The 24,396-nt window shown below is 39.5% G+C and overlaps 1 protein-coding gene across 1 annotated transcript; it reads right to left on the reverse strand.

The window, feature by feature from the left end:
* Window positions 1–5,573: 5,573 nt before the first annotated feature.
* LOC131599348 (uncharacterized) lies at window positions 5,574–22,700 on the reverse strand (the record flags this gene model as incomplete). Its single annotated transcript, XM_058871741.1, has 3 exons — window positions 21,941–22,700; window positions 16,031–16,042; window positions 5,574–6,126 (listed from the first exon to the last, which is right to left on the reverse strand). Coding segments are annotated over exons 1-3 (1,314 nt in total), but the record flags the coding sequence as incomplete, so codon positions are not given.
* Between the last annotated feature and the right edge of the window lie 1,696 nt (window positions 22,701–24,396).

The raw sequence follows: 24,396 nt of genomic DNA on the forward strand, positions 1-24,396 counted from the left end.
ATCTGCAATTCTGGCCATCTGTCCAGCCAATATTTCATAACTTTGATTCGTGTTATTTATCATGGGAGTAAAAACAGTTCCCATTTGTTGAGTAAGGGCATTCACCATTTCATGATTACTTTCGTCCATTTGTTGTCGAATTGACAACATTGACGTAGTACTTAAAGATGGTAAAGTCTGGTGATTATATCCCATGCTTATGGGTCGACCCCCTGGATTTGATGTGCTTGTAGCCATCATGCTGTCAGAATATAATGAAGGATTTGTGTGCAAACCTTGCATCATAGACGTGGGCATTCCAAACTGAGGGTTGAAACCTGGTGGAGGTAGCATTCCATGAAACGGCTGTCGTAATGGGTTAAATGGTGACCGTACATTCGTTGGTGATGATACCAATATTGCTGCCGCCGATCCACCAGTATTCGTTGCTCCAATTGGGGATGAATCTGCGGCATTTTGTGGTGTTGCTCCGGTCGGAACACCTCCTTGATTTCCAGAAAGATCAGAATTATTTGTATTAACTTCAGCCATGTTAGTTAATTTCCGACCACTTCTTAATATCATTCATAACTATTATACATAACGAAAATAAACAACAATCGACGAGTACCACCAGGTGTGCCAATTTGTTTACCCAGAAAACTGGTAAACAAGCGCTAGTTTCCTTTTTAAAGGTTACTTTTGCGGAGTCAAGTAGAATACTCTAGGACTGATTGCTTTATTTTGTTATATTATGTGTATCTGGTTTGTATTAAATGCAAATAGTGACTTTAACGTAAAAGTAAACACTGAAATTAAAGGCTTTAAAGTAAATCAAAGCAATATAAAGGCAGTAAATGTGCACTGAAAGATAAAATGTAATGTAAAATGATTGCATTAATTAAACTGGTACGCATACGTACATTCCAAAGTTGCACTCGTTACTCATTATTGCGCAGAGATTTGAGTTTACTTGTGTTTATGTAGAAAATGCGGACCCCTAACTATTCCTATGAAACTTGCTTAAATAGTAAAATAAAATAACTACTACTAACGGTCGACTGGCTATCAGTCAACACGTGTCTTCGACATGCAAGATCTTCAATTGTGAGACTTCCATGCGTCCTGTGAGAACTGCCAGAAAACTTCCTGAAACTACCTCTTAACTTCTACTGTCTCTCGACTTCCACTTCAACTTCTGCAGCCAAAATCCTTAAGTCTTCGCATCCTTTTGGTCTGGTCGAACGTTGAAACCTTAGATAATCTTCCCAGTCGAACAGCTTCGACTGCTAAGCGTTATTTAGTCGAACCGCTTCGACCCAAATGGCAATGTAGATATTAACTTGAGGCCCAATTACCAATTTAGGGCCTTTCTACCAAATTGAGGCCCAATTACCAATTTTGGGCCCTAGTTGCCCATTTATTTAGTAAGTCGAAATCCTAGGGTAACAAATGGACACTTCTAATATGTTAAGGGATCTCATGGACAATGACCCCTTTTGTGCCAAAGTCATCAAAATTTGGCACCAACTTTTGGTAGGAAACTTTCGTTCGCGCAACCATAATAAAAATAGCATCATGGTGGAAGACTTGGAATTCATTTCTTAATATCACATAGTTTAGAGCTCTGTATTTAATCTTTCGATCAGTTCCTCCGACTGGATTATTTAGGTATTGGACCAATGGGTTTCTCCAATCAGCATCAGTCATATTGTCGATGGCAAAAATTTCCAAGGCATACAAATTTTTATTTTCAACATCATCATCTACCCCCTCGAATTTTGACGTCGACAATTGACCCAATTTGTCTAATACTTCATGAGTTTCTTTGTTCTTGATCTCGACCATATCTTCCAACTTGTCTTTAGAAACTCTTTACCCAGAAGAAATTTGTGCCAATTCATTGGCAATGTAATTGTTAGATCTTGGTACATGCAAGATCTCAACATGTTCGAAATTTTCTAATAAGCGTATCACGATTGCATAATACATTATTAGATTTTCTTTAATGCACTTATACTCTTTTTTGATTTGTCGAATCACCAGCTCAGAATCCCCTCGAATCTCGACCCGGGTTGCCCCTAAGTCTATTAGGGCCTTCAAACCAGTAATCAAGGCTTCATATTCGACTTCATTGTTAGAGCATACTTCTTTCATTTTGTAATGGAACTTAGTTGGAAGTCCCTTAGGGGAAATAATCAGGACTCCAATGCCTGAACCATTTTTGTGACTAGAACCATCAAAAAACAGTTTCCAGTTAGTTTGCTCGACTTGATTTACAGACAAGTCGACTAACCCATGGTCGACTATAAAATCAGCCACAACTTGTCCTTTCATAGCTTTTAAAGGAACATATGTTAAGGAAAATTCAGTTAGCGCTAAAGCCCACTTACCAATTCGACTATGCAAAATTGGCTTAGACAACATATGTTTAATGATATCAAAATGAGAGGACACATACACATCAACAGGCTTTATATATTGCTTAAGTTTGTTACATGAGAAATATAAGCATAAGCATAATTTTTCAATATCATTATACCTAGTTTCAGCATCTACTAGGGTTCGACTTAGATAATATATAGCTCTTTCGACGCCATTATCATCTTCTTGGGCCAACATACTCCCAATTGTCGAGCCTGATGCAGCTATGTATAATTTCATACTTTTTGTCCTATTGGGGGGTAGTAAAATAGGAGGCTTAGTTAGATAAGCTTTTATTTGGTCGAATGCCTGTTGATGCTCTAGCTCCCATTTGAACTGATCTTGGTTCTTGAGCTTCACAAGTGGTGAAAAGATCTTCGTCTTGCCACTTAGATTTGAGATCAATCTCCTCAAGAAATTAATCTTCCCCAACAATGACTGGAGTTTTTTTTTTTGTTTCTGGCGCTTTTAGCTCCAAGATCGCTTTCGTCTTATTTTGATTTATTTCAATGCCTTTCTTGTGAACCACGAAACCCAGGAAATCCCCTGCATGTACACCAAAAGCACATTTTAAAGGATTCATTTTGAGTCCATATTTCCTCATTCGTTCAAAAGATTGTCGAAGATGGTCTAAGTGACCATTCTCAGAGTTAGATTTTATTACAATATCATCAATATAAACCTGCATAAATTTGTCAATAAAATCATGAAACATGGAATTCATGGCTCGTTGGTATGTAGCTCCAGCATGTTTTAAACCAAAAGGCATTACTACCCATTCATAAGTTCCCAAAGCACCTGGGCATCGAAACGCCGTCTTAGGCACATCCTCGTCATCTATAAAAATTTGGTTATAACCTGAATATCCATCCAATAAGCTGAGGTATTCAAATCTGGCTGCAGAGTCGACTAACATTTCAGCGACCGGCATGGGATATTCATCTTTAGGAGTAGCCTTATTTAAATCTCTGAAATCTATGCATACACGAAGGCTACCATTTTTCTTTATGACAGGTACTATATTAGCTAACCATTCGACATACCTCGCAGTTCGAATAAACTTACTTTTCAGCAATCTTTCAATTTCTACTTTGATTTTTTCCATAACTTCCGGCGCAAATCTCCTAGGAAGCTGCTTGATAGGTTTCTTCCCTGGGTTTAATGGTAGTCGATGCTCCACCACATGTCGACTTAAACCAGGCATTTCATTGTAATCCCATGCAAAACAATCTTTGTATTCTTTCAAAAGTCGAATCAGCTTGGCCTTTAGGTCACTTGTAAGCCTTGTACTTACATAAGTAGGCCTTTTAATGATCCCATCACCTAAATCAATTTCCTCAAGAGGGTCTTGAGCTTGCATCCTTTTTACCGATCCTGATGGATCCATTTCGAAACCCAAAGGTTCGTCATCGTATATCCCGTCGAGTCGTTCGACTTGGTGATTGACTTCTTGATTGTTTTCATTCTTTACCAACATCATGGCCTCAAAAGCCATTTATTTCTCTAATTCGGCTTCTAAAGCCGCTCTTTCGTTGTTTTTGTCCAAATAAGCCGTTATTCGAGCCAGGTATTCTGACTCAGTGGTCATCGTCTTTGACCGTTGTCCTCTGTTCTGGAGGACTTTCATGGTTCAATGGTTCATTAGGATCTTCTTTATTCCAAATGAAACCATAATTTGGATCTAAGTTCAGATACTTAGACACGCTTTCATCAGAAGGATATACATCTTCTGCTTTATAGCAAGGAGCTACATTTGCCAAATGCTGGTCGAAATGTCTGCGACCGCTTTCAGTTTTGTAATAACTTTGGTTAGCTTCAATATTCTCCACTATACCATCCGACCTCCAAATGGCCACCCGCTGATGTAAGGTGGAAGGAACTGCTCCAATACCATGGATCCATTCCCGACCCAACAGCAGTTTAAAATTTGCCTGAGATGCGATCACCATGAATACGGTTGACCTGACAGATGAACCAACAACTAGTTTTACTTGAATTACTCCAAGTATTCCACTTGTCTTACCCTCATAATTAGACAGTACCATATTATGGGGTCTTAAGTCTTTATCAGTCTTTCCTACTTTTTGGAGTGATGAATAAGGCATCAAGTTTACTGCAGCTCCACCATCGACAAACACTTTGTTTATAGGCACTCCATCCACTTTTGCCCTTATGAATAGGGGCTTCAAATGATACATCATTCCTCGACCTGGCCTCTGAAACACAGCTTTTTGTTCTTCTACCACTCCTTTTCCTATTACATAGAAACAAACAGGTGTTTCTTCCACATTCTCGTCAGGAAGAAAATCATCCTCGTTCTCAGATACCTCAGAGACTCTGTCGAACTCCGCCGGGAGTACATAGACAATCCCACAGTCGATTAGCAATTCATCTGACTCTATGTCAAAGTTATCATCGACCTCTTCGTCCGACAATGGAGAATACTCAGGCTCTTTTTCTGTATTGAGGATCGGAGCATCGTCGTCAACCAATTCTTTGATCAGTTTCTTTCCTAGGATCATCCCAGCAGCTAACCTTTCGTTTGTTATTTTAGCCTGCTCCTCAGTCAACTTTCTATGAAAGGGTTTTGACTGGTAGTGAGAAAATCCTGCATGCACCATTTTCGAACCCTCTTGTCCATTCTTGTGGCTTCTTTGGTAAAGCCTCCACTGCGTTCGAGTCATGGGGTTTTTTCCTTTGTAATTTGGAGATATGTAATCCTTTCTTTTTGATCCACTATCCGTCCAAGAACCTTCAGCATTGGTTCCATCGCCCTGTATCTGCCATTCTGGACGTTTACCTCTGAAGTTAATGGGTTTTACCCATTTGTCTTCAGGGACATCCGTTTTGGGACGGAAATTCCTTGGTTTTTCTAACATCTTCCGGTATTCTCCAGCCCTTCGACCACTGTTTTCTCCTGTATACATGAATTGACGATTCTTGCCTCGACGAGGGTCAAACCTCACTTTATTTGCAGCATCAACGTTGAAAACAGCATCACACCTTGGGCATAATCCAACTTGAGAGTTGTTATTGTGGCATCTCTCAAGGAATTTCAAAAGACTTTCTTTTGGTTCAGGATAAACCATGTTCAAAACTTTGCCATCAGTAGCGCCAATTTGCTTTCTGACGAAACCATCAGTAGTTTCGACCATCATCACATCAGCAAGCTCAGTATAGTGAGCCTCTTCGACTTGCAAAGGATCAGTATCAACTTGCATTGATGACTTTGGCTTTTCTCCAAACTGTAACCTTCCTTCTTTTAAAGCTTTTTGCACCAAATCCCTGAAAAGGACACATTGAGAAGTTTTATGACCCAAGAAATTATGAAATTTACAAAATCCTCTCTTTTTCTTTTGTTCAAGAGGAGGATTTTTAAGACCTGGGGGTACTATGATTTGTCCATCAGAAACCAACAAATCAAATATTTCATCACATTTCGTTATATCGAATGAATACGTTTTACTAGAAAATTTTTCATTTTTACTTTCAACCAGATTTTTATCTTTTGAAGGTTTAAGCAATTTACAAATATATGGTGGCCCTGGCTTTAATTCAGCCACGTTAACCTCTCCCTCTTCGTATTCATCGTCGCTATTAGAGTCGAACTCACTTGTAGTAACATAAGCTATTTTCTCTTTCTTATGATATTTACTCGCCCTAGCCTTTTCAGCCTTTAGCCTTTCGACCTGGCGTACTCTGTCTGCCAGTTGCGCCATATCTCTCAAATGTTGGGTATCTAACTGTTAACTGAAGATTTCGTTTTGTAATATTTGTCCTTCGAAGAAGTGGAAAATCGAAGGAAAGATGGTTACTGATGGCCATCCCTTAAAAATAAAAGAATGGCTACTGATGGTCATGCTTCGAGAATGAAGATTTCTAAGTTCATTATGAAGATAGTGAATACTGAAAGCTAGTGAAAGTATGTGTCTTCGGGGACTTAGACAAAATTTATAAAATATTACTACTTAGCGTGTTTTCGTAGTGTTTTTAAATACACTGCCACGCGTCGAAGACAGACTCAGGCGGGAAGATTTGAAATTCGAAGACGGTTTCGTAACTGTCCAAATAACAGATGGCGTCGCTAGAAGTTCTTATGAGAGACGTGGCAGCAGATTAGTGTAGGACCGTTAAGGTCGAAACTAGTATAAATAGGAGTCTTAATGTTAGGATTCTGTGTGTTCATTTTGTACAAATCACTCACATATTTACTCAAGTATCAAGCGTTAAGAGAAAGAGTTCGCTGAGAAAATGTATGTATGACACCACCACTTTAATACATGTGTATTATCTTTCGTTTTCAAATATCTTCCAGAATTACTGCATTTCGTTTACTTCTTGCCATTTACATTTCTGTATCTTTATTTTAATGTCATTTACTTTCGAATTACTTTCATGTCATTTACTTTCAAAGTCTTTAACGTTTCTGCATTTTAAGATTCCTTACGTTTTAACAGTCCTTTTAATTTCATATGTTATGTTATTTATCTTTTCGTTGAAATCACACTTACATATAACAAAGTGATTATCAAGATTATTTGTTCTTTAATCGAACAACGCTTATTGAAGAAGACGAATCATGAATATGGTTCGGATGAACATTGATAACAATCCTTTTGACTATGTGTCCTAGGATCAATCTAGTCGATCCTGCGAGTAACCAAATCATATTTATTATAGTTTGGAAGACTAACAGTTGTTTACCGGAAATCACCGTAAACAAATTGGCACGCCCAGTGGGACTGTGTCAAGCGGATTGTTTTAATCAATTGTTTTATTTTTGTCTAGACAATATCAAGATCTTGTATGAACCTTAGGAACGGTAAATTAAAGAACAGTGCACAACCGATTCCCAAACGAAGGTACAACAAGAAAATGGCCGCTACGGCCAGTGCAGGGGGTGATCGAGATCCCCCACAAGGTTCAGGATCAGGAGCGGCAAATTCGACTTCCACTCAAGGAACACGGGATGCAACGGGTCCGAATGGATCGAGACCTGCAGATAATTCCCAGGCTATGCCTGAAACTAATACACGACCCTCAGGGACTACTCAAGTTTCAGCGTCGACAACCGCACCCTCATCCACAAGTCCAGAAGACGTACTGTTTTCATCGACAAATGCTGCAAATAATTTGTCTGGTCAAGGCACGAATTCTACTTTTGAATGGAGACCAAATAGTTCATATGGAATGCCATACCCATATGGAACAGGCGTACGAGGGGCAGGATCTATATATGCCCCAACTAACAATGCGACATTTTCACCGAATGTTAGTTCAGTGGGTCGAAGTGCACACAACACTAGTTTTTCTACCCAGGTGCCCCACTTTACCACAAATAACCAAGCAGCATTTCGACAAGAAATGGATGCAAGCAACCATGATATGGTAGGAGTTTTGGCCAGAGAATTAACTTCAGTTTTAAGCCCACTAATGGCAAATGTTACTACTACAAATAGAGAAAACATGGAGACTTTCCAAAAGATATCATCTCAAATGAATCGAATGGCAGAATTCATGGGAATAAAACCACCTAAAAGGAAAGACAAACAGCCTTCGAATCAAGAAGAGAGGCCCATTTTGGAACGTGTACAAGATATAGTTCCGTCATCTAGGACAGCCACTAGGGATGTAGGCCCCTCACGAAGAACAGAGATGTTCGAAGGAACTCCAGTAATTAACTTAGAAGCTTCAAATCAAAGAGCCGTCCCCGTTCGACAGGAAACGGAGGAGGAGCGACCCAGATTAAGGATTGTGGGTAGGAACGAACACCCAGATTAGGTTGTCCAAAGAGTCAGAAGAGAAAATCTGGCTATAGAAAATAACTTAACTGCCATGATAGAAAGGGTTATGGCCAATAATGGCCTTAGTACTGGACTTAGACGTCCAAACTATACATCCCCTATATCAGATTATATCATGCAGACAAAATTGCCTAGGGGCACTAAGGTACCCAAATTTACAAAATTTTCAGGCGAAACTAATGAGTCAACGGTGGAACATATTGCTAGATATTTGACAGAAGCAGGAGACTTAGCGGGAAACGAGGATTTAAGGATCAAATATTTCCCTAGTTCGCTGACAAAGAATGCCTTCATTTGGTTTACTACTTTGCCACCAAATTCGATAGATGCATGGGCATACTTAGAAAGGCTTTTCCATGAGTAATTCTATATGGGTCAAACTAAGATAAGTTTGAAAGAATTGGCCAGTGTTAAAAGAAAATTCACAGAAACAATTGATGACTACTTGAATAGGTTCCGTCTGTTGAAATCAAGGTGTTTTACAACAGTCCCAGAACATGAACTTGTCGAAATGGCTGCAGGTGGTCTAGATTATTCAATAAGAAAGAAACTAGATACCTAATACCTTAGGGACATGGCCCAATTAGCAGACAGGGTTCGACAGGTCGAACGCCTGAAGGCAGAAAAAGTTAGAGCGAATAAAAGTTATAAGAAGGAAAGAGTAGCGTACGTCGAAGCCGAGGACGCTGATGATGAGTCTTTCAATGACTCATATAGCCCTGAAGAAGTCGAAATAGACTTGGCTGAGTTGAAAGAAGCGCCACCTTATGCCTGCAAATTGCTAAATCCTGCAAATGGAAAAAACCCAGTAGAAAACGATAAGAATGATAGGTTCCCTAAGAAAACTTATACATTCGACATTACCAAGTGTGATGAAATATTTGATTTATTGGTAAAAGATGGCCAAATGATACTACCTCCAAATTCCAAAATTCCCCCGTTGGAACAACGGAAGAAAAGAGGTTTTTGTAAATATCATGGGTTTTTAGGCCATAAAACTTCTCAATGTTTTCTTTTCAGGGATCTAATTCAAAATGCTCTCAATGATGGAAGGTTGAAGTTTGCTGACAAGACCAAGAGTCATATGAGGGTCGATACTAATCCCCTGAACATTACTGACGCCAGCCTCTGTGAGGTAGAAGATATCAACATGGTGGAGGCATCTGAAGTTGAAGTTGTGGAAACTAAAACAATGTTCAATGGAAAGCAGGCTACTGAAAGCCTAAATGGTGACATAGTCTTCAACACTGATGTTGAAGAATCTTCCAAGACAGAAATAATTGAAGCATCGAAGGAAGAAAACAGTGAGGCCACTGAAGACCTCAGGATGAAACTCCAGAAAATCCAGATCTCTGAAGTTCCTCCAGCAGCGGTTAACATGGTCAGCGCCAGACGCCCAGTGTCTGAATTTGGCGAACTAGAGACATGGTTGACGAGGCAAAATGGGGGCATCGAAGTTCCTCCAAAAACCGAAAGCCTCAAAGAATATCTTTGGAATTGCCACGAGAGAAATGGTGGTAAGCAATGGATGTGTCCAAGGTGTTCGATCATGCTGAATCGAAGGGTCGAAGCTAACTTCGAAAGGGCTCGACGCGAAAGATGGGAACACCCAGGAAGAGAGCCAAATCCCCTACTACAACTGTACCCAAGGATGGGGGAAAGCTTAGTAGGATTTTTGGTCAGATGCCACAAAGGAAACACTGAAATTGCTCTGTGCCCAAGATGTGGGGCAGTCTATGATGAAATGCTAGCACGATCATTCGAACGTGTGTACTGTTACATGAGTCGAGAAACTCAGGGGTTGCGTCCTAACCTGTACGGTTTCGACATATGGACTCCAACAAAGAGGCCTGATAGCCCACACCCCAGAGCTCGAAGGGTAACTTTCAAAATCCTTGCAGATGCACCTAGGGACAGGTGGATACAAGCTGATGCAAGAACCAACAAATGGCGAAGTTGGGACCAAGGTGGTAGAACTGCAATGGCATATAGGAAACAATTCCAAAGACCCAATCGAGAGGCGTATCGATTGGAGAATTATAAAGGAAAAAATCCTATGTCTCGGTCCCAGTGGAGAAGGCATCAGAGAATAAAAAAGGCTCAGAAGGAATACAGGCCAAGAGAAATTGGAGAATCTAGTAGCAACCAAGTCCCATACCAGGGGGCAAAGTCAAACAAACCTCCGGTGGAACGCAGATTATTCGAAGCTGAAAAACTCTTGGATGAAGAAGAAAAGATGCATCCAAATTCCTGGAAAGAAGAGGATAGAATGACAAATGATTTTGATTCTGATGGAGTGTCATCTATAAACTTGAATTGCAATGTTGTTTCCGTACTCCCTCATGAGTTTAATCAGGAAACTGAAGTGGAAGACTGTGAAGAGGCTGATATCGAAGAAATGGCAAAACACAGACCTGTGTGTTACTATGTGCTGAATAATGGTGCAGTTGAAGAACAGAATGCTTTCTTCGAAAGGCCTGATGAGGGTATGCGAAATCATCTAAAGCCACTCTATATCAGGGCTAAGATTGAGAATGTTGGCATTAATAAAGTCCTAGTTGATGGGGGAGCAGCAGTGAACCTAATGCCTCAATACATGCTAAAAAGAATTGGTATGTTCGATACGGATATAAGGCCACATAACATGGTTTTATCTAACTACGAAGGCAAAATAGGACAAACACTAGGAGTCGTTCAGGTCAATTTGACAGTAGGCTCAGTTACCAGGCCAACCATGTTCATGGTTATACCAGCAAAAGCAAACTACAACCTTTTGCTTGGTAGGGAATGGATTCATGGGGTAGCAGCTGTGCCCTCAACAATGCATCAGAGGGTGACAATTTGGAGAGAAGATGGTATAGTGGAGAATATCGAAAGTGATCAGAGTTACTACATGGCTGAAGTCAACCAGGTGAATAAAACCAACTTCGATAGGAACCTGGCAAACATAGGCCCTTGTCATGCTGCAGAAGAGATGTATACCCCAAATAAAAATGCATTGTACTATTTAACTTTACACCCAAATGGATTCCAATGGGATAGAGAGATCATGGATGGTCCAACAGATACAACACCATTGGAGAATTATCCAACAGTACGGCCAACAGGCTGGGACGATGACATTAATCATGTCTGAGTCTTCGTTCTTCGAAAAGATTTCGGCCTATGTGGCCGAGAACAAAAGGAAGGCGGCTCTCGAAGCCGAACTATCAAATACAAAGATAGATGCGGTTCTAACCAAAGAAGGAATAACAGAATTGGAGATACGTACGAGTTTCAAAAACACGGCTCCAGATGAAGAGATCATAAGAGAAGAACCAAATCAAAGGTTGGATGCAATATACGACGAGGAACCTTTGGGATTCGAAAAAGACCCAATGGCGTCGAACATAAAGATGTTGGCCCAAGATCCACTTGAAGAAGTAAATCTTGGAGACAATGATCAAAAAAGGATAACATATATCAGCGCGAAATTAGAACCAGAATTAAAAGCAACGGTCATCAAAATACTGAAAGAAAACCGAGATTGTTTCGTTTGGGATTATGATGAGATGCCTGGGCTAGGAAGAGACTTAGTCGAATTAAAATTACCAATAAAAGAAGGGAAGAAGCCTATAAAGCAAACTCCCAGAAGATTCGCGCCAGAGATTCACTCGAAGATCAAAGCAGAGGTCGAAAGGCTCTTGCGTTGCAAATTTATCCAAACTACAAGGTATGTTGAATGGATAGCTAATATAGTACCTGTAATTAAAAAGAATGGCTCATTAAGAGTATGCATAGACTTTCATGACCTTAATGCAGCTACTCCTAAAGACGAGTATCCCATGCCTGTAGCAGAAATGCTAGTAGACTCAGCCGCAGGTTTTGAGTATTTGAGCATGTTGGATGGATATTCGGGATACAATCAAATCTTTATAGCAGAAGATGATGTGTCCAAAACAGCATTTCGTTGCCCAGGGGAAATAGGCACTTACGAATGGGTTGTGATGCCTTTTGGTTTAAAAAACGTTGGGGCAACTTATCAAAGGGCAATGAATTCTATATTTCATGACTTTATAGAAACATTCATGCAAGTATATATAGATGACATTGTGGTAAAATCTACCTCGGGTATGAGTCATCTCGATCATCTGAGCCAATCATTCGAGAGAATGAGGAAATATGGCTTGAAGATGAACCCCCTCAAATGTGCTTTCTTTGTGCAGGCAGGTGATTTCTTGGGCTTCGTAGTCCACAAAAAAGGGATAGAAATTAACCAGAACAAGACAAAAGCCATTAGGGAAACCAAGTCTCCATCCACGAAGAAAGAACTACAATCATTATTGGGTAAGATAATTTTCTTAAGGAGATTTATCTCTAACTTGAGTGGACGCACGCAAGCTTTCTCACCTCTACTACGGCTTAAGCAAGGAAAATTCGAATGGCGTGCTGAACATCAAGAAGCTTTCGATCAGATAAAGCAATACTTGACTTGTCCACCAATTTTGTCTCCCCCAAATGGGAAGAAGCACATGCGACTATACATTTCAGCGTCAGATAAAACAATTGGCAGCATGCTGGCCCAGGAAGATGAGAATGGCATCGAAAGAGCCATTTATTACTTAAGTAGAGTACTCAATGATGCAGAGACTAGATATACTGATATAGAAAAGCTCTGCCTTTGTTTGTATTTCTCCTGTATCAAACTTAAGTATTATATAAAGCCAGTTGAAGTTTACGTTTCATCTCATTGTGATGTTATCAAACATATGTTATCTAAGCCAATACTACATAGTCGAATTGGCAAGTGGGCTTTGGCCCTTACTGAATATTCATTAATATTTCAGCCTCTCAAGGCAATGAAAGGTCAAATTGTGTCAGACTTCATTGTCGACCATGCGGTGGTTGAGAATCATCAGCATTTTGTGGACTTAAAACCTTGGAAGTTATACTTCGATGGTTCAACGCATAGAGAGGGTATTGGAGTTGGAATGTTGATAATTTCTCCTGATGGAATTCCAACAAAGCTCAAGTATAAAATCGAAGGTCCATTATGCTCCAACAATGAAGCTGAATACGAAGCATTAATTGCTGGACTTGAGGCTTTGTTAGAATTGGGGGCAACCAGAGTCGAAATTAAAGGAGACTCCGAATTGGTCATCAAACAATTGACAAAGGAGTACAAGTGTATCAAAGAGAATTTGATCATGTATTTTGTCATTGCAAATAGGCTACTCAAGAAATTCGAATATGTGGAATTAAAACACGTATCAAGGGTGAATAACCAGGAAGCAAACGACTTGGCGCAATTAGCTTCAGGATATAAAGTATCAAAAGAAAAGTTGGAAGAATTGATTGAAGTAAGAGGAAGAGCAATGTTTACTAAACTTTCGCCAAGTGATCTAGAGAACTCACAATTGGGTTATGCCAACAAAGAACAATTCGAAGTACTAAATATAGACTCGTTGGCAGACACAGATTGGAGGAGTCCAATTATTAACTATCTGAAAAATCCTTCGACGGATACAGACAAGAAAATCAAGTATAGAGCCTTGTCATATTTTCTGATGGGAAATGAATTGTTCAAGAAAACTCCTGAAGGGGTATTGTTGAAATGCTTGGGGGAAGCAGAAGCATATTTGGCTCTGTCGAACGTACATAGTGGGGCATGTGGTGCACATCAAGCAGGGCACAAAATGAAATGGCTCTTGTTTCGTTATGGGATGTATTGACCTTCGATGTTAAAGGATTGCATAGAGTTTGCGAAAGGGTGCCAAGAGTGCCAAGAACATGCAGGTATCCAACACGCTCCAGCAAACGAATTAAGTACGATAGTAAAACCGTGGCCTTTCAGGGGATGGGCATTAGATTTGATTGGAGAAATTCACCCCAAGTCATCTAAAGGTCAAAGGTACATTTTGGTAGAAATAGACTATTTCACAAAATGGGTCGAAGCAATACCACTGGCAAATGTGGATCAAGAGGCTGTGATTGAGTTTATTCAGAAACACATTATATATAGGTTTGGAATCCCAGAAAGTATAACAACCGATCAGGGATCAGTCTTTACTGGACGGAAAATGCAAGACTTTGCCAGAGAAATAGGTTTCAAGTTATTTACTTCTACACCTTACTACGCTCAAGCAAATGGGCAGGTTGAAGCAGCAAACAAAATAATAACTGGCCTTATTAAGAAACATGTGGGAAAGAAACCTAAGAACTGGCATAAGACTTTGGATCAAGCACTCTGGGCTTGTCGGACATCTCCAAAAGAAGCTACAAATACAACTCCTTTCCAGTTGACGTTTGGACATGATGCAGTACTCCCAATTGAGATATGTTTGCAATCGGTAAGAATACAAAGACAAGCAGACATTCCTCCCAACGTATACTGGGAGTTAATGATGAATGAGTTAGTAGATTTGGACGAAGACAGACTTCGAGCACTGGAAATGATAAAAAGGCAAAAGGAAAGAGTGTCCAGAGCATATAATAAAAAGGTGAAAGGTAAAACTTTTGTTAATAATGACTTAGTCTGGAAAGTTATTTTACCTGTAGATCGAAAGAATCAGGCACTTGGTAAATGGTCCCCACATTGGGAAGGACCCTTTCGAATCTTAAAAGTATTCTCGAACAATGCTTACGAAATTGAAGAGTTAGCAGAAGATCGTAGGATCTTAAGAGTAAACGGGAAATATTTGAAGAGATATAAACCAAGTATGTACGAAGTAAAGATTGTAAAAACGTAGATACTCAGGGTACTACGAAAAGCCAAAATGGTCAGGCATGTGTCAAAACATATACGCCACATCGATCAAAATGGCTTTACAATCAGAATAAATTTTTAAATGGAAGGAAAAGAGTCTAAGGAGACACCAAAATATTTTTTTCATTTAGAGCATAGAAGTACATGCATTACAAAAGGATCCAAAGAACAGGATCCGAGATTACAAAAAAAAAAAAAAAAAAAAAAAGAAGGCATAAAAAACCTAAGGTAGAAACTTGCTAGTTAATCCTTTGGTCTAAACCTTCCAAGGACAGCACAGGCGAGGGTTCAGCTTCGAACATATCCCTGGTTCCAGAGTCGCGCATCCTCCTCACTACACCTTTCTTAAGGAAAATGTAACTGAGGAGTCTCCCATATGGAAGACAGGTCACACTCCCTTGACGGTCGACACCGATAGAGACAGCCTTAACCAGTCCTTTAAAGATCATCAAAGGAATGTTGATTTTCTTCCCTCGAAGACCACAGAGGATAAACTCCAAGTCTTCAACCATGATGTTGTTTTCATCGATCCTCCGAGGTTGGAAGTTTCCCACGAGCATCTGGTTCCAGATCCTGATGACTTTGGCACTAAAGCGATCGTTGTCCATAAGAGTTCTCAACATGAGATGAGTAGTCATGCTGAAACTGTTGTCATCAAAAGTTGCCCCAGAGTTATTGCATCTTATTAGGTTGGCAATGGTGGTGGGAGTGATGCTAAGACGAGCGTGTCGAATTTCAGAATCAATGGTGGTCCTACCTTCAGGATCTATGCGTAAAGACGCATTCATCCAGAATTCTGCCACCATGTTGGGGTAGATAGCACCCTCCAAGACTTCTTCAAAATAGAAGTCCAGTTCTTGGTTGACAAAGAGGTTTTCGATGTTGATAAAGTTACGAACAAGTTCATCCTCAGAGAGTCTGAACTCGCCTCTGATGAGGGCTTTGATGTTATTAAAGGAAAGAGTTTCAGCCATTGCAAGGTAAGAAAGGTTTTTGAGAAAGAAGTTGTGTGTTTTCTTTTTCTGTGTTTGGTTTGGAGAGAAAGCGCCTGAATGAAGAAATGAAGGCAATATTAGACCCTTTATATAGACTGGGAATATTGAAGGGTGGTTTTAAATTGTTAATGATTGATTGGACTGCGTTTGGTTTCCCAAAGAGAGAAGTTATGGCTTCCGCCGTTTCCCGCCCTTGGAAGTTGAGAAGTAATCATGAAACTGATGCACGCACGTCTTAAAACTGACGTTTTGAAGAAAGTGACATCACTGTTCAATAATAATTATGGCTAGAGAAGTGGAAACGTCGAGTCTAGAGGCAAGGATGCTGCGAAAGATGTTCAGGTTCTACACGTTGTATTAAATAAAAGCACTGTAGAAAATCTAAAGATATATTTTGGCAGAAATATTTAGATTCGCTAAAATAGTGCTGGCAAACATTATAGATATGAACGAAGAAAATAGGAGTCAAGCATACAAATAGATGTTTCTACAATAGTTTCGATTACAAAACGAAAATGCAACAAGTAACAGGATTGGAAATAGCTAGTTAAAATCCTCAGGGAGATCCTTTTTTATCTTCAAGTATTGAGTCTCCCACGAAGACATACGAAGCTCAATTAGTGCCCGTTGTTTCTTCAATCTTTCGATCTCTGGCACTAATTTTTGTGCAGTCTCGAAATGGTTAATTCCAGACTGCACCACTTCGAGCAAATCCTGCTGGTTGGATTTTTGTATGGCTGCCTGACAACGTTCAGCTTCCTTTATCTTGTCCTCGAGTACTTTTATCTCTTGTTTCCAGGAGTTGATATTCTTCTCATAATCATCAAAGGCCTTCTGATTTTCTGAATGTTTAAGCCTGAGGGCCTCACCTTGTTTCGTTGCGTCCACAGCAGAATTCCATGAAGAGTCATGAGAGGCCATTGTCTCAGATAGCTCTCTTTCGACATTTTGCTTTCGAAGAATGTTGGCTTGGAGTTGCTCAAGTAGAGAACCTAGCAGAACAATTACCTCTGAAACTTCTGTGGAGACTTGAAGCAAATCTACTTTCTTTAAAAGTTGATTTAAGTTGTGACTCTTAATAGGTTCCCGGTTGAGAACATCCACAAGATTGACCCCAAAGAATCTCTCTTTTATTTGTCAAAAGAGGCTAGGAATATCTTCTTTGTCACTAGATTCTACAGTTACAGCTGGAGAGACATCAAGTTCCGAAGGCGAAGAAGTATTCACATTCATGATAGCCTTTAGGAAACTAAGAGGATCAGTTTGCTTAAGTTGTTCCAGCTCCGAAGGAGTAGGCTTCACAGGGGCAAGCGTCGAAGTTATCCCAGGAATGGTTTTCGTATCAAGAGTCGAAGTTCCTTGAGGATCTTGTTTTTCTGGTTCAGAAGTCTCTTCCATAGCATCTTTCTCCGACGCAGTATCTTCGCTGTCATGTGGTTGTGGGTTCACATTGTCGCTGCCTGAGAATGGGTGATCTTCTTCCAAATTTTTGTCTTGAGGAGTAGGTGGGGATTCGTCAGTGGATTGGCTTTCTTCGACTGGTTCATTAGGCAATATGGTGGCGATTGGCCTAACATCTTCGAAGACTGGCGAGAGAACATGAGTTTTGTTTTGAGAAGTGTCTGTATTAAACGGAGCAAAGTTAGTCATAAAGATAAGCCTTTTAGGAGTTTAGTTGACGAAAGTTAAAGTTTGACAATTACCGTAAAGTTTGTCAACATTAATGGTAAAGCCATGGTCCTTAAAACCTGAAGTGGCAGTGCCAGCGTCATCCTGCAATAACAAGGTAAATGTCAGTTCAATTATTTGGTTAAAATCACAAGATAATATGTGGGGTGGAACCCAAATACCTTGGTTGGGATATTGTCTGGACTTGAATTATGACTTTCCACAACGAAAGCATTACTAGCAGTTTTCAAAGGAGACTCTTCAGAGGACGCCTTATCGCCAGGAGAAGCAGCTTTAGAGGGACTTATCCCTTTCCCTTTTCTTGAAGGGGTAACAGCTTTTTGTCTCTTCTTGTGTCCTTGTCTAGTTTGGGGAGGGGATTTATCTTCGCCATCTGAGGCAGTTGTCGAAGAAACTTTCCGCTTCGAACCTGTTGGGGGTTTCGAGCTCTGGCAAATAGATGATAAGTAAGATGGATACTACTCACAGATTGTACAAGATTAAGAATATGAGATGAGTACGTACCGTGGGCTTCTTGCCAGTGACGATGGAATCACTTTCACTTGGTTTGTTGCTCTTAGATGTCCCAGAATCTTTTTGGGCAGAAGCTTCCTTGATCTTCCTCCTTCGTGCAACAGCTGTAGTTGAAACTGAAATCAGTATATCAGCAAGGAAAAGAAAAGTCAGTCGAAAAGATTGTCTTAATCCAAACCTTCAGGTATTGGAGTCAGGACACGAACATGTTTAAGATCTATATGAAGATGTCCTTTGAAAGTATCCAAGGTATGCTTAGTCGGAACCACTCGTTCAGCGCGTTTTTTGGTACTCTCTCGAAGAATTTTGAGAGCATTCCCACACACGAACCAGTCTGGGAAAGGAGGACTTAGAGCCACACCAAAATCAGCACTTGGTAGTGGAGGGAATTTTGGAGGATTAAGTTTGAAAGCCACTTCATAACGTAGTTCTGGTCGAACATACGAGGGCAATTTCAACTTATCCAGTTTGGCGGAAAACTTTTCGCGCAAAATGACTGCAGCCTCACGAACGGTCCGACTAAGATCATCAGGCCTGTAGATAGTTTCAAAGAATTTTTGAAAAGCTTGGATTTCTTTAACATGAGTTGAAGTACCTTTTTGAAAATTCTCCTGCACATCAGTAAAAGCTGCAGTTAGTTCTTGAGCAAGGCTATCAGCATCAAAGATTTGAGAACTATAATAATCCGTCCACCATTGATGAAAATCTGGTGTAGAGCAAAAAGCAGGTTCGAAAGGAACAGGAGAAAGATTGGTGGTGCCAACGTATTTGTTGATTTTTGTTTCACATTCTTCTTCAGTCAAGTACAAGGTATGGAAACACATATGGCTCCTTTTATCATATAAGCACTTGGGTTTTATTTGAACCAACCCAAATTGTCTCGAGACCAAATTTGGTTGATAGCACATGAGAATACATTGACCTTTTGATGGTCGAAGGCGATGGGAAAGTAACCTTGGAGTCAGAAAAGCTTCCCAAATTTCCATAGACTCAGTTTGTTGATCCTGAGATGTTGATGGGAATTTTCGAGTAAACCATTCGGGACCTATTGTTCTGTGTACAAATGGGGCCATAGAAGGATCGAACTGGTTACGCCGGGCAAACATTATTGAATATGCCAGAAAGTGTTCACGAAGCTTTCCAATTTCTTCTTTTGGAGTTAGGTAAGCTAACCTGGTCCCTTCTATAGTTCGATTTTTGATTTTGCTATCCTCCTCATTGACGTTTCCTCGAAAAGGAAGATGAGTTTCGAATGTAGCATTAAGCCACAGTTGTAATAGTCAGAAAGGACCAGCATATAGTAAACTACCGGACTTGAAAATCTTGGTAAGGTTTGCAGCTTCGCTGAGGTTTTCATAAAGAGACCCTAAAAGCAGTTGGCTGAGGTTGAGCTTTTTTCCAGCATGCAACTGATTAGCCATGCAAAGGTACCTCTTTGCAACTTGTATGGATCTTGAGCAGAAGGCACATCGTGAGAGCCACAGCGCTAGGAAAGCAATATGCTCTTCATCGGATACTGCCGTTTCGGTGGTGATATGGTGCTTCTGGATGAATGCAGTATAAGTGACTTGCGAGTCATTAAAACCAATAGTATCATTATCCATTTCATTGGGATCGAAGGATTCGCCAGTTTGTCGAAGTCCTGTAATCGCAGCCACATCGAAAAGAGTAGGGGTAACCATTCCACATGGGAGATGGAAAGTGTTGTGAGAAGCATCCCAAAAGTGAACCGCTGCTACTAACATGGGTTGGTTATATTCTAAACCTGTTTTTGACAGTTGAATCAAATCGTATATTCCTAACGATTTCCAGAAGGATTCTTTCTGTTTCTCTACTTTTTCTAACCAAGCATAGTACAAATCAAGATCTTTGGCTAAAGGAATTGACCTAAACACTTTTACAGAATTGGTCATATAGTTTAACCTAATTTTCGTTAAAGCTAAAGGGGTGACAGTTGAAGTTTCTTCAATGTTAGCAGATTTTCCTGAGGGAGAACAGCCATCTTCATCTATCTTAATTTTGCTAACTAATGGTCTAGTCTTGTAATAAGTAGGGAAGAATCTATTCAGAGATGGGGTGTTTTCACCTGGTAACGGACCCATAAAAGCAAGAGATTTTCCAGAAAGTTCAAAGGGAATGATTACCTGAGAAGCGTAAATAGCGCGTATTTCTTCGGTGTTAGGGTTTTGAATGTGTTCTTGTTCCCCAGACCGTGTTGTTGATTGGAGCTTCAGAACAGGTTGAAGAACATTTGAAGATGAAGCCATAGAGAAATTTTTTATTAAGGGAACAAGATTTTTGAAAAGATTGAAGATGTTTGGTTTTTGTTAAAGAAGATGAAGAAATAAGAATGAAAGGTTGTATAGAAGTGCAAGACCAAGTATTTAAAGGTTTAACGGAAACCCTTTTTAAATCTTTTGGGTAAAACCCAAAGAACACGTGGCGGCTGGTGATTTAATCCAACGGCGGTCGAATAAGTTAGCTTCACTCCTAGTATGTAGGAGTAATGATCAAGAAGTAAGGTAAAAACGTGGGAATGTAAGTTATGAGAAGACATCTTTGAAAATGACAAGACGTTTCGGAAATAGGGTCATCAATGATTATGACGTTAGTCAGCAGTCTTGGAACTCTCAAAGATCAATAAAGAACGAAATCTTATAATAACAAGAAACGCCTATTTCTGTTGATTCTCGAAACAGGCATTTATTGGGGGCAATTTGTTAACTGAAGATTTCGTTTTGTAATATTTGTCCTTCGAAGAAGTGGAAAATCGAAGGAAAGATGGTTACTGATGGCCATCCCTTAAAAATAAAAGAATGGCTACTGATGGTCATGCTTCGAGAATGAAGATTTCTAAGTTCGTTATGAAGATAGTGAATACTGAAAGCTAGTGAAAGTATGTGTCTTCGGGGACTTAGACAAAATTTATAAAATATTACTACTTAGCGTGTTTTCGTAGTGTTTTTAAATACACTGCCACGCGTCGAAGACGGACTCAGGCGGGAAGATTTGAAATTCGAAGACGGTTTCGTAACTGTCCAAATAACAGATGGCGTCGCTAGAAGTTCTTATGAGAGACGTGGCAGCAGATTAGTGTAGGAACGTTAAGGTCGAAACTAGTATAAATAGGAGTCTTAATGTTAGGATTCTGTGTGTTCATTTTGTACAAATCACTCACATATTTACTCAAGTATCAAGCGTTAAGAGAAAGAGTTCGCTGAGAAAATGTACGTATGACACCACCACTTTAATACATGTGTATTATCTTTCGTTTTCAAATATCTTCCAGAATTACTGCATTTCGTTTACTTCTTGCCATTTACATTTCTGTATCTTTATTTTAATGTCATTTACTTTCGAATTACTTTCATGTTATTTACTTTCAAAGTCTTTAACGTTTCTGCATTTTAAGATTCCTTACGTTTTAACAGTCCTTTTAATTTCATATGTTATGTTATTTATCTTTTCGTTGAAATCACACTTACATATAACAAAGTGATTATCAAGATTATTTGTTCTTTAATCGAACAACGCTTATTGAAGAAGACGAATCATGAATATGGTTCGGATGAACATTGATAACAATCCTTTTGACTATGTGTCCTAGGGTCAATCTAGTCGATCCTGCGAGTAACCAAATCATATTTATTATAGTTTGGAAGACTAGCGGATGTTTACCGAAAATCACCGTAAACACTAACTTCTTCCTTATAGAATAATCTAACCCACCTGCAGCCATTTCGACTAACTCATGTTCAGGAATTTGTGTAAAACATCTAGCTTTCAGTAACCTAAAACGGTTTAGATAGTCATCGACTGGTTCTGTACCCTTTCGTCTAACTCCAGCTAATTCTTTCAAACTTATTTTTGACTGTCCCATATAAAATTTTTCATGGAACAATCGTTCTAATTGGTTCCATGAGAACAAAGATTGGGGAGCTAATGTCGTGAACCAAGTAAATGCATTTTTCGTCAAAGAACTTGGGAAATACTTCATTTTTAGGTTTTCATTGTTTGCTATTTCTCCAGCCTCTGTCTGGAACCTAGCAATGTGTTCAACTGTCGACTCGCCAGTCTCACCAGCAAATTTGGTGAATTTTGGAACTTTCCAACCCCTGGGCAATTCTGTTTTCCTTACATATTCTGACAACGGGGAAATGAAGTTTGGTCTATGCAAACCTACATTTATTCCATTCTGAACTAAAATTTGTTCGACTACATTAGAGGTATTATTGTGTCCGATATTGACATCTTGCTGGATGTTCCTAAGCACATGGTCAGCATCTTGATGCCTTTGTACTATTCTAGGAATCTCCTGCTCCATTTGATATCCTTGTTCTAAAGGTTCGACCCCTCTCGTGTCCGACCCTTGAACAGTCGAAAGGTTTGGTTGTGGGGGCGCTCCAAAGAAATCTGCAATTCTGGCCATCTGTCCAGCCAATATTTCATAACTTTGATTCGTGTTATTTATCATGGGAGTAAAAACAGTTCCCATTTGTTGAGTAAGGGCATTCACCATTTCATGATTACTTTCGTCCATTTGTTGTCGAATTGACAACATTGACGTAGTACTTAAAGATGGTAAAGTCTGGTGATTATATCCCATGCTTATGGGTCGACCCCCTGGATTTGATGTGCTTGTAGCCATCATGCTGTCAGAATATAATGAAGGATTTGTGTGCAAACCTTACATCATAGACGTGGGCATTCCAAACTGAGGGTTGAAACCTGGTGGAGGTAGCATTCCATGAAACGGCGGTCATAATGGGTTAAATGGTGACCGTACATTCGTTGGTGATGATACCAATATTGCTGCCGTCGATCCACCAATATTCGTTGCTCCAACTGGGGATGAATCTGCTGCATTTTGTGGTGTTGCTCCGGTCGGAACACCTCCTTGATTTCCAGAAAGATCAGAATTATTTGTATTAACTTCAGCCATGTTAGTTAATTTCCGACCACTTCTTAATATCATTCATAACTATTATACATAACGAAAATAAACAACAATCGACGAGTCCCACTGGGCGTGCCAATTTGTTTACCCAGAAAACTGGTAAACAAGCGCTAGTTTCCTTTTTATAGGTTACTTTTGCGGAGTCAACTAGAATACTCCAGGATTGATTGCTTTATTTTGTTATATTATGTGTATCTGGTTTGTATTAAATGCAAATAGTGACTTTAACGTAAAAGTAAACACTGAAATTAAAGGCTTTAAAGTAAATCAAAGCAATATAAAGGCAGTAAATGTGCACTGAAAGATAAAATGTAATGTAAAATGATTGCATTAATTAAACTGGTACGCATACGTACATTCCAAAGTTGCACTCGTTACTCATTATTGCGCAGAGATTTGAGTTTACTTGTGTTTATGTAGAAAATGCGGACCTCTAACTATTCCTATGAAACTTGCTTAAATAGTAAAATAAAATAACTACTACTAACGGTCGACTGGCTATCAGTCAACACGTGTCTTCGACATGCAAGATCTTCAATTGTGAGACTTCCACGCGTCCTGTGAGAACTGCCAGAAAACTGCCTGAAACTGCCTCTTAACTTCTATTGTCTCTCGACTTCCACTTCAGTTTCTGTAGCCAAAATCCTTAAGTCTTCGCATCCTTTTGGTCTGGTCGAACGTTGAAACCTCAGATAATCTTCCTAGTCGAACAACTTCGACTGCTAAGCGTTATTTAGTCGAACCGCTTCGACCCAAATGGCAATGTAGATATTAACTTGAGGCCCAGTTACCAATTTAGGGCCTTTCTACCAAATTGAGGCCCAATTACCAATTTTGGGCCCTAGCTGCCCATTTATTTAGTAAGTCGAAATCCTAGGGTAACACACCGTTAGTGCAATAGTCTGAAGTCACCCATCTTATCGCCCCCTGCACAGTCTTGACTAAAATATTACTTCCTCCGGCCCAAAATACACCTCGCATTTTAACAAAAAATTTATTCCAAAATAACTGTTATTTTTAGATTTCAATGTAATTTTCATTTTATTCTTCCGATTGTACCTTTCAATTAATACTACCTGCATTACTCTCAGCTTAGTATTTTCTCACTTAGCATTTATGATCATTAGAATAAAGCAATAGTTAAGGAGTATAATATGGTAAAATTGATCTCTCTTTTATTTATTACACTTTCTTAATTATGTATGAAATACTCAAATGTGACATTTAGTTAGGAATGGAGGGAATATTATGGAAGTTGTGAGAATTCTAAATTTTTCCATGAATAAAGAA

This window comes from Vicia villosa, linkage group LG4 (assembly GCF_029867415.1).
Source record: "Vicia villosa cultivar HV-30 ecotype Madison, WI linkage group LG4, Vvil1.0, whole genome shotgun sequence".
In the NCBI taxonomy this organism is placed as follows: Eukaryota; Viridiplantae; Streptophyta; class Magnoliopsida; order Fabales; family Fabaceae; genus Vicia; species Vicia villosa.